The sequence below is a fragment of the Anastrepha obliqua genome, chromosome 2 (assembly GCF_027943255.1).
Source record: "Anastrepha obliqua isolate idAnaObli1 chromosome 2, idAnaObli1_1.0, whole genome shotgun sequence".
Classification (NCBI taxonomy): Eukaryota; Metazoa; Arthropoda; class Insecta; order Diptera; family Tephritidae; genus Anastrepha; species Anastrepha obliqua.
The window spans coordinates 101,548,770-101,562,954 of NC_072893.1; the positions used below are offsets into that span (position 1 = coordinate 101,548,770).

The 14,185-nt window shown below is 36.8% G+C and overlaps 1 protein-coding gene across 1 annotated transcript in view; it reads right to left on the reverse strand.

The window, feature by feature from the left end:
• LOC129239354 (uncharacterized) overlaps nucleotides 1-14,185 on the reverse strand; it is a 56,971-nt gene that overhangs the window by 31,968 nt on the left and 10,818 nt on the right. The window contains 2 exon segments of the mRNA XM_054874803.1: nucleotides 218-598; nucleotides 12,645-13,064. Of these exon segments, the coding sequence (XP_054730778.1) occupies nucleotides 218-598; nucleotides 12,645-12,732 (469 nt within the window). The 5' untranslated portion in view covers nucleotides 12,733-13,064.

The following is a 14,185-nucleotide window of genomic DNA, read 5'->3' on the forward strand; positions in this document are numbered from 1 at the left end:
GGCTCCTTGGCACCTCAAGATCTACTCAGATTTCTTCGGAGATCGGGTAGATGTAAAGAAAATTAAAAGGGAATCCAAGTGTAGTACAATTGACTCAATTAATGTCTGAGTGCTGCATTTGCTAGTTGACCCGACAAAAAAACAAAAAAAAAAAAGGTGTTACGGTTCGATTATAAAATATTCTTTGGTTTTTTTATTTACACTAAGTTCAACTCACCTGAACTAGCCCACTTCTTGGTGAGCGAATAATCAAATGGCATCTTACTTGTACTTGTAAACGCATTTAATCTTTTTGTTGACGATGAAATGGTCCATTGATTATTTGGAATAGAGCTTGTACTACCCATCCCTCCTGCGCCTGCAATACCTTCACCTGTCGCGCTATTAGTTCTACCGTTCATAGTTATGGACGTTCTGTAGGAGTTGCTAAACAGGGGTGATGGCGTGAATATTGTTGGCGTTGTTGCTGCTGTTGCTGTTGTTCCTATTCCCATGGGCGCTGATGATAATGACAATGTTGAGCCAAATGTTTCCTTGGCAGTGATGTTAACTGCCTCAATATTTTCTCTATTATTTATTACGGGCGAGGCTGATGTCGCTATAAAAATCAAAGTAATAGCATTTGGTTTTCAATAAATTGCAATTTAAATCAAATACCGATAATAATAAATATTAGAACTAGTATATAATATTTTATTTTGCATCATATGCTACGAAAAATCATACTCTAGTAAATAGTTTCAGCGTCGCATAGAAAAATATCACAAATGTAATAAACTGAGTTATATTTAAGCCGCCCAGGCGACCGGGTTACGCTGTTCTCATTGTTGGTTTTCAAAGCCACCTAAAATAGTTGCTGACTGGTTCCAGTAGCCCAATGATTTCAACTAATATCAAAAAATTAGTAGAACAAAAACTGTAATCGAACCTTCTTGTTCACGCAACACAACCTAACTTTTTTTCTTCAACTCTAGTTTTAAGTATTTTGTTTTACTTTTTTATCGTAAGCGTGGCTATATATGGGCTTAGATATTTAGTTGCGAAGTACGTGGAGTTGAGTAAATGTGTTTTAATTTTTACATGCTACGGACTTTATATGTACATAGTTGCGTTCTGTAGAAAAAGTTGCGGCATGTTTTCGCACTGTTTCAATATACGCGATAATTCCGGCGAGAAAATTGTCGATTAAGGATCGAAAAACTAGAAGGATGCGCATACAGACGGGGCTTTTAGAGAAAACTGAAGAAGGTTATCATTTACATAATGTAGATAGATACAATCAAGTAGATAATTGGTAGAACTCGGATTTATTATAATATAGGGTAATCAGATTGTAGGTTTTTTCCAATAGGATTTTTCGACAGATCACGAGTGACTACTGTCAAACTAAATACATCATTTTTTCAGTATTAATTGACATTTCATCATGGAGAGACTTGCGTCTCAACAACCTTTACAAATCACACAATTGTATTATGAAAATCGACGCTCTATGAAAAGTGTTCATCGGTCTGAAGTGGAACAGGAAACCATTCAAGAAAAGTCATTATATTGAAAACTACCGTTTGGTGCGGCCTATGGGCTGGAGAAATCTGGCGGCAATGTAACAGTGAATGGCATATGCTATCGCGCCATGATAAATGACTTTTTAATGGAATGGAAATTGATTTACATAACATCTGGTTCCAATAAGTCGACGCTACTTGCCATAGAGCCCTTGAAACAATGGATTTACTGCGTCGTAAGCAATTTATCTCTCGTCTCGGACCAGTGGATTGGCCATCAATATCGCACCTTTTCACTTTTATTTGTGGAAGTAGGTAAAGTCTAAATGCTTTGTGGATAAACCAACTTCGATTGAGGCATTGGAAGCCAACATTACTAAAGTTATTCACGATTGTCATTCATTTCAAGTCATTCAAAATTGGTGTTTACAGATGGGCGAATTACGGCACAGTTGTGGCCAAAATTTGAAAGGGAATATTTAAAAAAAAATAAATGCCATGATTCTACACAATCAATTTGAATTTACGTTGTTTTATTTCAGTTTACAAAAAATTACGTTAAAACAATATTGGTTTTAACTTTTCCATGAATTAATATCCTCTCTGAAGAAGCCTTTGGAAATATATTTCCGTGAAATGATAATGTTGGTTATATTGATGATGATTATGAGGCGTATACTGATAGTACCGATATTACTTTTTATCCAAAGTATTGCATTGAAAATGCACGAAATAGTTCAATAACCATGTCAATAACAAATCATTGAGCGGTAATTTTTACTAAAATTTGATACAAGCGATGAACCCAAAAAATGAAATACGATGTATACAAAATTTTGAAAAAATGAGTGGTATCTCGATAATGCCGTGACAAAACTCGCCCAAACTCGACACTTTGTTTAAATATGGCTTAAATATATTATTATATTAAGATCGGATAAAAACCACGCGTATATTTTATATGCTATGACAAAATTTTTAGCCGACCCTCTGATGCTGAAATCTACAACTCATTTTTCTATGTGTTTTTCTTATTTCACAAATTAGCAGCGAGCCTAAATTGAATATTACTAAAAAGTGCGCGTGCATAAACCGTTCGAACCGGCTTTTTTACTTGTTTTTTACTGCACATCGATTCTATAAATGAATTTCTAAAACTCACAAGTTGACATAAGGTACGTTTTCAAAAGTCTGCCATTTTGTTATTTTTCAAAAAAAATTTCCCATTGTCACACCTGCCAGAATGACAAACCTTCAGAATAATAATCAGTTTAACTATTTCGTTTCAGATGCCCTGAAGAGCCAAAATCCTGTTGACAAGCCACCACGCTAACACTACTACAAAAAAATATGTTAAAAAAATTCGTTTTACATACTATTTGATGCCAATAATAACATATTACAATATAAAATCAAAACGATCGCATTTTATTTTCTTAAAACAGAAATTCCTAAAAATATCTATAAAAATGGGTATTTGACCAGACTACTACCATAAGTAAACGCAGAACGGGTGTAAATTTCTCATTATGAAGTATCAAACAATATCGAATATATAGACGATGTCGTTAGGTTAGACTATGCAAGGGCGCACTTGGACGAAGAACACAAATTTCACTCCGTGTGATACCAATGACAGGATACTCGTAAAAGAGAAAAGTCAAGAAAAGAGAATAAGGGAGAGGGGATTATGTTTGAGGGTTATGGAGAAGACCGAACGAAGACTACTTAGGGCTGTGTTAACCACTTCATATTTCTGGTTAAATTCATGAAGTGTGTGGTATCTAAACCTGCTAAATACCCAGGTGTAGCTAAGAAGGGAGAACGAAGATGTCTGAAAAGAAGAAGGTTCTGAAATGACGCCACTTCATCCAGACAGGAGTGAATACCTAACGGCAAATATTTGGAAAAGATACCCACAAAATTCGCGATCTGGTGCTTTGTTAGTCTTAAAAGTTCCCCTAAGTGCCTTCGAGCTAGCCGTGGTCAGGTGAATTTTGCGACATTCCATGTTTAAGGACTTATCTAGCTCTTCACAAGAAAAGTACAGATTTTAAGCATACCGCAGTCTTCTCATTTTGCTGAAAAACCTTCTCGAGGCTCCCTCTGCGTAGAAGGCACTACAATAATCTGCCAGTCTCAAATTGATTTTGATGGAGAGTCTCGCGCAGAATACTCCTCCATCAACCCTTCATCCAACTTCGAGTCATGCTTGAACATGTTTACGATGCTGCACTACCGCAAATGCTGCACCCCGCCTACTCTTTCCTTGTGGGGGACGCATTGATTAATCTTCAAACGAATGTCCGTAGGTTAAGTCTTGGTTGCAGCTCGAAAACCACAGTCTGCTTTTTGTTTTGGTTTGGTGGGTGAGGTAGGGTTCAAAATGCTTTCGCACTTACAGCGACTGTCGTCACTAAAACAATCATTCCTCTCTGCTGGGTGTTAAGCGCCAGAGTAGAGGTGGTCTGAAGCGACTCACTGATTTCAATGAGAGGAGACCTTTCGACTCTCTCCAGCTTCTTAACTCTGCAGTGCGTTGCACCAGACGAGGATTACATATAACGAAACTGGTGGTATGATTTATCAAATGAAATATCATAAAGTCGTATTCTTCTCGCTGAAAAATGGGTTTTACATATACTGTAGTATATTCGGGTTCGAGACTTATCTATAAAGACTCCGCTAAGCTTTTACTAACCACCAGAGCAGAGTTGTAGTCCTTAGCGCTCACATAAGGCTTACAGTATGACGAATTAGTAGCTTTATTTACACACCCGACCCCAGCGGAGCGCGGCCTCCGTGCATGTACTTATACGAGTATGTAAGCGAAACGTTGATGTTATTGCTTTTGAAGAAAAGCACACAATAGTGCAACCCATTGTTTGATATGCACGACATCCATTCTGCTCACAACTTGGGGGCGGTCAGGACCATGTTCACAAGATGCTATACCATAAAACGTTGAATGGTGTCAACCACAATGTTGGCACATGGACGACATGCGGACCAAAACTGATTTTGGCATTGTAGGCCACTCAAATCATGTTTTTGCCAAACGATTACCTACCAACCAGCTAGTGAAATCAAACGAGTAAAAATTTCTGACCACATTGGAATGCTAATGGGTTCTCACACGCTTCACAGATTCACTGCCAGATCCGAATGAAAGGGGGCAGATGTTGAATGCACCATTCCAATGATTGCGTAGTAGGACGTGGAATTAAATATGTTGCTAAATAGCAAGAGTTCAAATGGGTGCTCTATTTGGGTAAATCTTCGGTTATTAGAATTGAAGTTAATACATATGTACATGCATATAAGTACACTCGTATTACGGTTTCGTGAGAGGTGAAGAGATTCATTTCAACAATGATCTACTTAAATTCCATCACATTCTTCTAAACGGCTAATGACATTGTGAACTATTTTAGAAATGACAGTAAAGTACAAGACTTATTCCCATGCAGTACATAATAATGGAGACTTAAAACTATTCTTTGCTTGGCCGACACCGTACGTTCCACTGCTTCAGTTGCGATGTTCATTGCATTTTCTGCGCTTACTCTGGTGTCCTTGTCAAATTGCAATTTCATTCAACTACACTGACATTGCCGACTAAGTGGTTAGTGAAATGCGAACGAACGTGCTGAACAGCAAGAATTCTAAATTGCAGTATATGTATGTAAGTGTATATGTATACAGAACGCGCATTAGGGCGGTTCATTTTTCTCAAGCTATCGTATTATGTACGGCGGTCGCCGGAGTCGGCGGCGAATGGGTCGGTGCGTGATTATCTTTGGTAGTGCCGTGGTTCGAAAACCAGGTTATGAAACACCAAATGATAGAAAGTAATTTCTAATAGCGATCGCCAATCATTACGCAATGGCAAACCGCCGAGCGTATTTTTGGCATGAAAAATCTTCTCATGAAAAACCTTCTGCCATTCGGAGACGGTTTACAACTGTAGGCGCCCCCATTTGTTGAACAACATCAAGACATATACCAAGAATTGGAGTATGAGTTCGACCAAAAAACCAGCAAAGGATGTAAGCGTCAATTATATATACAGGGTTCTTTTTCTAATTCTGAAAAAGTAATGAGCCTTATTTTTTTTTAAGCAGTTTTATTAAACCTTTTGGCTTATACAGCTAATATTCTTCAAAATAGGACCCTTGAGCGTCAATACACCACTGGTACTAGTCCTTCCACTGCAGGAAACATTTTTTAAACTCATCCGCTGGTATCGCGTTCAATTCGGCTGTCACAGTTTTTTGGATCGCCTCGAGAGTTGAAACGCCTCCCCTTCAGTTTTCTTTTCAGGCGCGGGAACAAGAAGAAGTCCGGAGGGGACAGGTCTCGGCTGTAGGGTGGGGAAGCACCGGAACCCCCATCTTGGCCAATGCAGAGGGGCAGAGGAAGGCGGTGTGCGCCGGCGCATTGTTGTGATGAAGGGTCCAATTGTTGACGAGATCGGGCCGAACCCGGGCGACACGGATTTTCAGCCGAAGGAGCACTTCTTTGTAAAATGCCGCGTTTACAGTGCTTCCTGGAGGTACAAACTCCTTGTTTGTCTGTTTGCGTCATCGAAGGCCTTCCAGATCGCTGTTCGTCTTCGACGTCCTCCCGGCCTTACTTGAACGACTTGTGCCACCGTTTTACCTGGGCACTGGACAGAGATTGGTCTCCGTAAGCCTCCTTGAGTAGCCCAATGGTTTCGGTACTCGTTTTGTTTAGCTTTACGCAAAATTTGATCGAGTAACGTTGCTCCAACGATCGCTGAATTTTCGCTACTGCAAAATCCTAACACACTTTTAAAACAGCTTTCACGCGCGGAACGATTTTGACTGCACCGCTGTTGCCAGCGAACTGGGACCGTTTTCTAGTGGAAAGGGAAGGTCCAACGATCATTTTCCCCTACTAGCCGATTCGGTTGATCGCTTGGCAGACGCTCCGCGCGGGAAGGCTCATTACTTTTCAATCAAACCCTGTACATCATATTAACCTTTGCAGACCTTTTTCCACTCTCAGCCACCACTGTACTAATTTTATACCGCATTCATATATAGAAGTAATAAATCTTATTTATTCTCCATAATTTTCGATGTTATGAATCACTGCTCTTTCAACGGAAATTAATTCCGACCAGTACGACAACCATGTCCAAATATAATATGACTGCGAAGGGTTAATACAGAGTAAATTTAGTCATTTTCTATCTAGAGCTGAATGTGTTACAAAATATTGGATTGATTTATTAATATTTTAGAGTTGCTTGCTCTGAAAACTGTAATTCGTACTCCGACTTTTCTTGACATTCTAGTTTTATATATTGTTCGACGGAGCCAAGAAGCACCGTGAGATTGATAATTCCTAAAACAAAGAGAGAAGCAACAGAAAGAAAGAGATAGGATTGAATAGCGACAGATATAGAGATATGTAATCCTGTGAGAACTTTCCAGATTTTTGGCAAATCTGAAATTATCCTCCAGTTTAAGAGAACGAATATTGACATCCCATGACATCGGAACTCAAAATTCGTAGTCTTGCTCTAGCAACAGCGGGACACTCTAAATTGCATACACAATCGCTGATACAATTCATAATTCTGCAGAACTGATTTCGATTATCGGCTCTGGTCCCTGTAAATTAACCGCTGATCCGCAGTTGGCCAATTCATGGACAATTTCATTTAAATTTTCAGGTTAAAAGGTGCTAATACAGGACTTTGCCAACCAGAAATGTGCTGATTGATAAACTTTTTAAAGTTGCTAGGAGCCCCCTGGTGACACCCACCACATGTTTTTTTGATTATGTAAAAAAATATTCCGATAACATATTTTTTTATATTAATTTTTTTTGTTCTTTTCGATGTTGTTTTCATAAGCACATATGTGTATGATTTTATAATAGGGACAAACCTACGCTCCCAAGCAATGTCGATATTGTTATTTTGGCAGAGTTTGTGAGATCTGGTCTGTTATATTTGGTCACTGATAAAGACAAAAAACATTTATTTTTCTGTCCGTCACTTAAGACGTTCGGGAAAGACGATGGATTGTGCAGTAAACAAACATTCTCGAAATATTAAGTTTTTTTAGCAATTCGGTATTCTCACAAGCACTTTTACCACACTTATGTAATGCAATTACTACAACGCGATGTTCATTAGCTCCTCAATCCATTGATAACAAGCGCAATTTGCCACGAAACTGAGTATAATTTATGAGTAGACAATACATACGAACAAAAGCAAAAATAACGGAACTATTTTCTGCGAATTTATGCTCCCCGTATGCAGTGTAAAATTTGTCACAGAATTTATGGCAAGACAAAGTACAACCCTTTCTCAAATTTAGTCATAGAAAATCCACGCCTGCGAAAACCTTCCTTCATATTAATTCCACTCGCCCTTATTAGAATATCCCATATAGCAGTTCCAAATAATAATTTGTATTAAAACCTTACAATATTCATAGACTTGGAATAGCTTAAATTTGTAAATGAATAAAAGACCTGCCCAAAAATTTCGAAAAACAGCATCAGGCAGACATTATTTGATTATATACGAGTACAAATAATAAATGGCATGAAATCACCTGACTTAGGCGAAATATCCCGATAACCATCTTTCTCTGGTTGTGTCTGTTCTAAGAACAAAAAAAGAAAAAAAATTGGATTTGGTACACAAAATCTATACACCAAGTAGTCTGATGGAAAAACAGCTACTTATTTTATTGCAGTGGCTAATGGCCTGAGCGATATGAACAAATCACCACCCAAGTAAAGACGCAAAGAACTATCTGTTAAACAGGAACAAAGAATTGATGTAACGGAGATGAGAATGCTATAATGGGCATCGTGCGTAACAAAACTGGATCAGATAAGCAATAAACATATCAGAGGTAGCTGTCATGTGGCTCCAATAACTGAGAAATTGAGAGAAAATCGTTTGCGTTTGTATAGGCACATTATGAGAAGAGCGGAATAGCATGCTACAAAGAAATTGGAAACACAATCGCTACCAACAATGGGACGTGGGCGACCCTTTAAGTTTTGATTAATCACTATTTAAAATGATATGGAGCGAAGCGAAGTCAATGAAGGGACAATCCAAATCCAGGACCGAGTAACCTGGAGATTGCGTACGAGGAGAGCCGATCCCACTAAGGGACCATGGCGAGGACGAAGAAGAAGAAGTTAATCTTATAGTGGAAGAGAAAATTCTTACCATCAGCTGCATGTGAAAATTTGACTGAATTACTGATATTGTAATGCAAAAGCGTCTGGACAATTACTTGGATATAATTAAAATTGCCAGCCATTGATGTTTCCTTTAATGCAACACCAATCAAGTAGCATATTCTTGAACATAAGATTATTACGCATAATATGAGCAATCGAGATTTGAACAAAAGTTCAAAGAAGTGTCGGCAAACCATCGATGGTTGCTTCCATAGATAGTCTTCGATTGTATTTGACACCTTTAGCAAACTTTCGATGGGACCGCCGATAGTTCGACACATAAAAATTATGCATATCAACTTTCTTTGAGCCATTTAGTTTTGCTGAAAGAAAACACCGTTTCTCATAAAATAAAATTGGCGCAACCATAAGTAAGGTAAGTTAAAAGTACCACGATTTGGTTAAAGTTACTAGCAGATAGAATTAGTTAGTACCTAATTATCGGTTTCATGCGATTTATTTATGGACCGTTTTCACAGATAATATTTACAGGCAGCTACCAAAACCTTACACTATTTTCTCTAATTCTAAGCATGAATCAGTTTTTTGTCGTCAACATAAAATGAAAATTTGATGTATTTGATCTTGAATAGTAAATTTGATGAACAATTTAAAATAAACTACATGATGACTATTCTAAACTGTCGATGGTGTGCCAAACAAACCTTCGATTTATTGATTGGTGTTTTGCCAACCCTAATAAAGATATATAAGAATTCGGATCCAGGCATGCATAATCTTGCTAAAAATAAATAAAATACAACCTCTAATAGTAGCCAATCGCTGTCGCTTCCTACAACTTCACCTTTATTTCAATAACACACAGAATATTGATAAAGTTTGTACAAGCTATATATTATATTTTAATATTGATTCACCCTAATGTACTGCTTATGAACACATACCTACATAATACCTGCATAATAGGTATGTGCGATTTGTTCATGGGAATGCCTGCATTTCAGACATTTATTTGTGTGTGTGTATATGCTTACATTAGTTGGAAATGTAACTGAATGAAGTGCAATTGAAAATTGATTTCTGCATTGCGACTGCCTGAAGTTCTCATGTGGTTTTTGGAGCAATACAAGTGTCTATAGCAAAACTGTATCTCACATCACCGCAGGGAAATTGCTGTGATGTTAGGAAATTGAAATAATAAAATAGTTTTTTGAAGTACTTACGCTCAGCGTTTAAGTTCTCATATCTATTAGTAAGCTGTTGGAATGGAAATTTTATTGAAGAAATTCCTAATTAATAGTTTCAATATTGGCGCTAAGTTCCCATAACAGCCTTGGTTCATTGATTAATCGATGACGTACTTAGTGCGCTCATTTTCACATTTTTTGACTAATGAATCAGAAATAAAAATTTTTTTGCTGACACTGAAATTTCTGAAACGCCAAATAATTTTGCTAGTGTTGCTAATTCGTGGCATCGCAATGAAAGATGAGATTTCAAAGTTTTTATTTTTGTAACACAGATTAATTTTTGAAAGAGTTTGCAGCTTTAATATTGTGAAAATTGTGAAAAAACAAAATCGCTAATTTTATGGCATTCTTCGTCAAAAGTTAGTCCTAAAATTATACTTGTCGTATTTTGGACATTTGTGCGTATGTAATTATAAGACACATATTTGTTTACATTTATTTATTTATTATTAATTCAACTATACAAACTATTTGATTAATTAAATACCTAAAATAAATTCAACTTGAAGTTACGTACGCTTAAATTAAAGTCCATAATTCCAGTCCATATTTTAAATTTAAAATTTCAACTAACATTTTGATGACAACATTTAGTGAAATTACGAAATCACCTTTGCCGCATATGCTTGTGAGTATGTCGGTATACCAAATTAAAATTATAGAATGTTGTTTTCTAATTATGGCATTTCTGTTGCGGCAACTTTTTACGCCAGTAGCAGTAAAAGTTTGGACTTTGCTGCTTACTTACAAATATATATCAATTAAATAACAAGTCTGCTTTCGTACATACATACATACACATGTACTTAAGTATGCAACATCCAATGTATTCCAGCACAGTGCTCTCCTGCTTTCACCTCACCTTTCTACATTACATAGAGCATACAACAATTTACGTACATATCGGGTGTTTTTTTTAGCTACATGAGAACTATCTGTATCGATAAGTATGGACTGACAGCTGGCATTGGTATTTCTGTTTAATAAAGTTTGCTAAGTCGTCATGAATCGTTTAACGCCAGAACAACGCTTCCAAATTGTGGAAATTTACTTTGAGAAAAAATAAATCTATGTGCGATGTTAATAGAGCACATTCATAGAGCGGAATCATAGGTTCTTATATATTGCGAAATGAGGAAGGAGCTGCTGCTACGGAGAAGGGCGAGCGCTGTTGAGCTATGCTGATTGAATTTTTTTCCGAAAATTAATCCGGAATACATCGGCCACAGTTTGCTCCAACAAGACAGCGCAACTTGCCATACAGTGCGCTTAACAATCGATTTATTGGAATATTCAATCCACCATTGACGTCATACGGCCAGATTTATTGGAAAAACTAGTTAAAACTTGGACCATGTAACTCGTACCCGTGGCGGACATATGCGGAATGTCATATTCAAAAAGTAAATGCCAGGAAATTACCAACCAGAATATAATAAAAAAAACGCATTCCAACAATAATTCTTTTTGTATTATTGTTTTAAGTTCTCAAGCTTTTGAAAAAACACCCGATAGTTTCATAACAAAACGGACAAAGTTCCGTAAATTGATGATATTTTATATGTTTTCGAAAAATTCAAAAATAGTATACGTTTTGTAACAACCTTATGATGTTTCATTCTAAATCTGAGAAAAATGTTTGGAGATGAGCAAACGTAGCAAGAAATCCGCCATGCGATTCTTTACACGGCGTCAACTTGAGCCTGTGGAAACTTTCAATGCATTCGAAATTGCCGATAAAGCAAAGCCAGCATCCCTTAAAACGATTTGTAACAGGTATCATAAATTCTAGGCTATAAATTTTTCCGTGGAGTACAATCCTCGAGATGGACGGCCAAAATCTTCATCCGACTGGATAAATGTTTGCCTGGTGAAGGCAAAAATTGCTCATGATTTACGAAAGACACAAAAAATGATAGTTCATAAATTTGGCTTGAATGCAGTGGTAGTATCGCAGAAGCAGTACAGAGACAATCCACGCAGCTAATGTACTCGTAGAACTTGAGAAGCTACAAAGGCGTATTTTTTAGGACTGTTTTCAACAATGGATCCATAGATTAAATGTATTGAAGATAATGGTGATTGAAAATAATGGTGATTGCGTGGAAAGATAAACATTAATCAAGATTAAAAAATTCAAATGAAAAATATTTTTGTATGTTTCTTTTTATTAAATGTCATAAAACTTTGGTTTGTGCCCTAGTATATACGAGTAGGTAATGTGAATAATTATCTTCCCGTAAAATGGTCAAATATACACGAAGCAAATAACACGTGTTTGGATGAATGGAACGCGCTAATAGCGTACAAAAATGTTTTAGCATTGCGAAAATTTATTATTATTATTTTAGACTACCCCGACCGCAATGAAGGAAGGATACTGCATACACATGAATTAATTTGTCGACATTTAATAAAAATAAATTTATATGTGTACCAGTATATTTAAAAAGCACAAATCAATGAACTTAGATAAGCACAAATAGAGCTATTACGAAACTAAATGCTTTCCAAAGAAGAGGATACCCTAATGCGTGCCAGTTTCCCTTACGAAGATTAAAGCAATAAACACCGTAACTTATCCAAATAAGCGCTATATGCATAGATATTTATATGTGTGTATATACATAAATATGTATTTGCTCATATGCATACACATGATTTTTTATGTTCTTATACTCACAAAATATGTGAATTTGCGAGCCAATGACCGACACAAAGGTTATTAAAGGCATAAGTCGCAGTTGGCAGAAATTTGATGGCTGCCTCATTCTTCTCACTTCCCTTCGGTGCGGTGTATGAAGACGATACCGACGTCAATGCCTCACTTTTCATTTTACGTTCTGGGCCCCGTTGATAAAGCTGACTCTGCTCCATTCAAACTTTCTTCATGCCTTATTTTGCCATCGTTTTCATGCGGTTTTTCACTGAGTCTCAGCTGGACCGACCAAACCCTAATTTTAGTCATTATGTTTGAATGCATGTGCGAATTTATACTCCATATGTCTTTGTTCTAATTGTTATGCCATGATGAAAATATGTATTTTATGAAGACACGCGTATAGTGATTTTATGACTAAAATTATCTAGTTTTGATTATTGTCTGAAAGAAAAAAAAGCAATAATACAAACATGTTACTGAGTGGCAAACCTTTAAAAGTACTTAAAACACAAAAATAGATATATTTTATTAATTATTATTAATTACACAGGACAACAACGTTTTGTTTGTAGGGTCATTTCGAAGTAATTTTTTGCGTAGAATCCGAATCCGGGGTTTAAATTGCTCTATCACGTCAGGATTTTGAGATATCCTAACCTAAAAGTGCAAAAAACGCTGTTTTTGCCCATTTCTGAGGTTATGTAGCTACGAATATTTTGCTCTTCATAAAAAAGTAAACATAGTATTTTAAAGTATAAGTCTTCTTCTTTTAAATGCCGTTGAGTTTGCTTAAATATCTTTATTTTTCACTGAGATATCGCATTTTGAAGTTTCCATGTTTGTGAATTTTTTATTTGAAAATTTTTTATATGAAAATGCTCTGTAATGCTATGCCTACAGCTATATTGATATGTTGGAAATTCCCTTACAACCGGCAATTTCCGAAGTATTTTATTTCGTTGTCCGGTGTCAGCCGCTGTCAAGAGATTGATGAATAATATAAAAAACTTGTCTATTAACCTCCAGAACAGGAAATTTTTAAATTAACTGCACTAGGTTTGGCAAGATTTTTAAAAATGACAGCTACACTGATCAATAACACAGGTCTGCAAAAAAATGGGTTCGGAATGTTCTATAAAAGTGTAGTGTCATTTCCGAAGTAATTTTTTGCATACAGAGCATTTTCATAGTGCGTGACTACCATTCGGAAGCGCGCAGATTCAAAGCTCCGTGCGTGAAACACCAAGCTTTTCTAATAGCGGTCGCTCGTTACGTTAGAGAATGGCAAAATCTCCGAGTGCATTTCTGCCATGGAAAAGCTCCTCATGAAAAATCTGCCGTTCGGAGTCGACTTAAGCAGGAGGAGCTCTGCCAAACACCCAATGAAGTGTGTGAGCGCCAATTAGTTCATTTGTTCAAATCTTTCGCCATTCTCTTTTGTTGTTTGAGGCAAACCTTTGAAGAACGATTTGTATATCTTGATACCAAATCTGTCTCAGCCATGCTTCAACTGATCTCTCATTTAGATCTCTCATGACGCCAATTTCGCTGAGCATATAGGC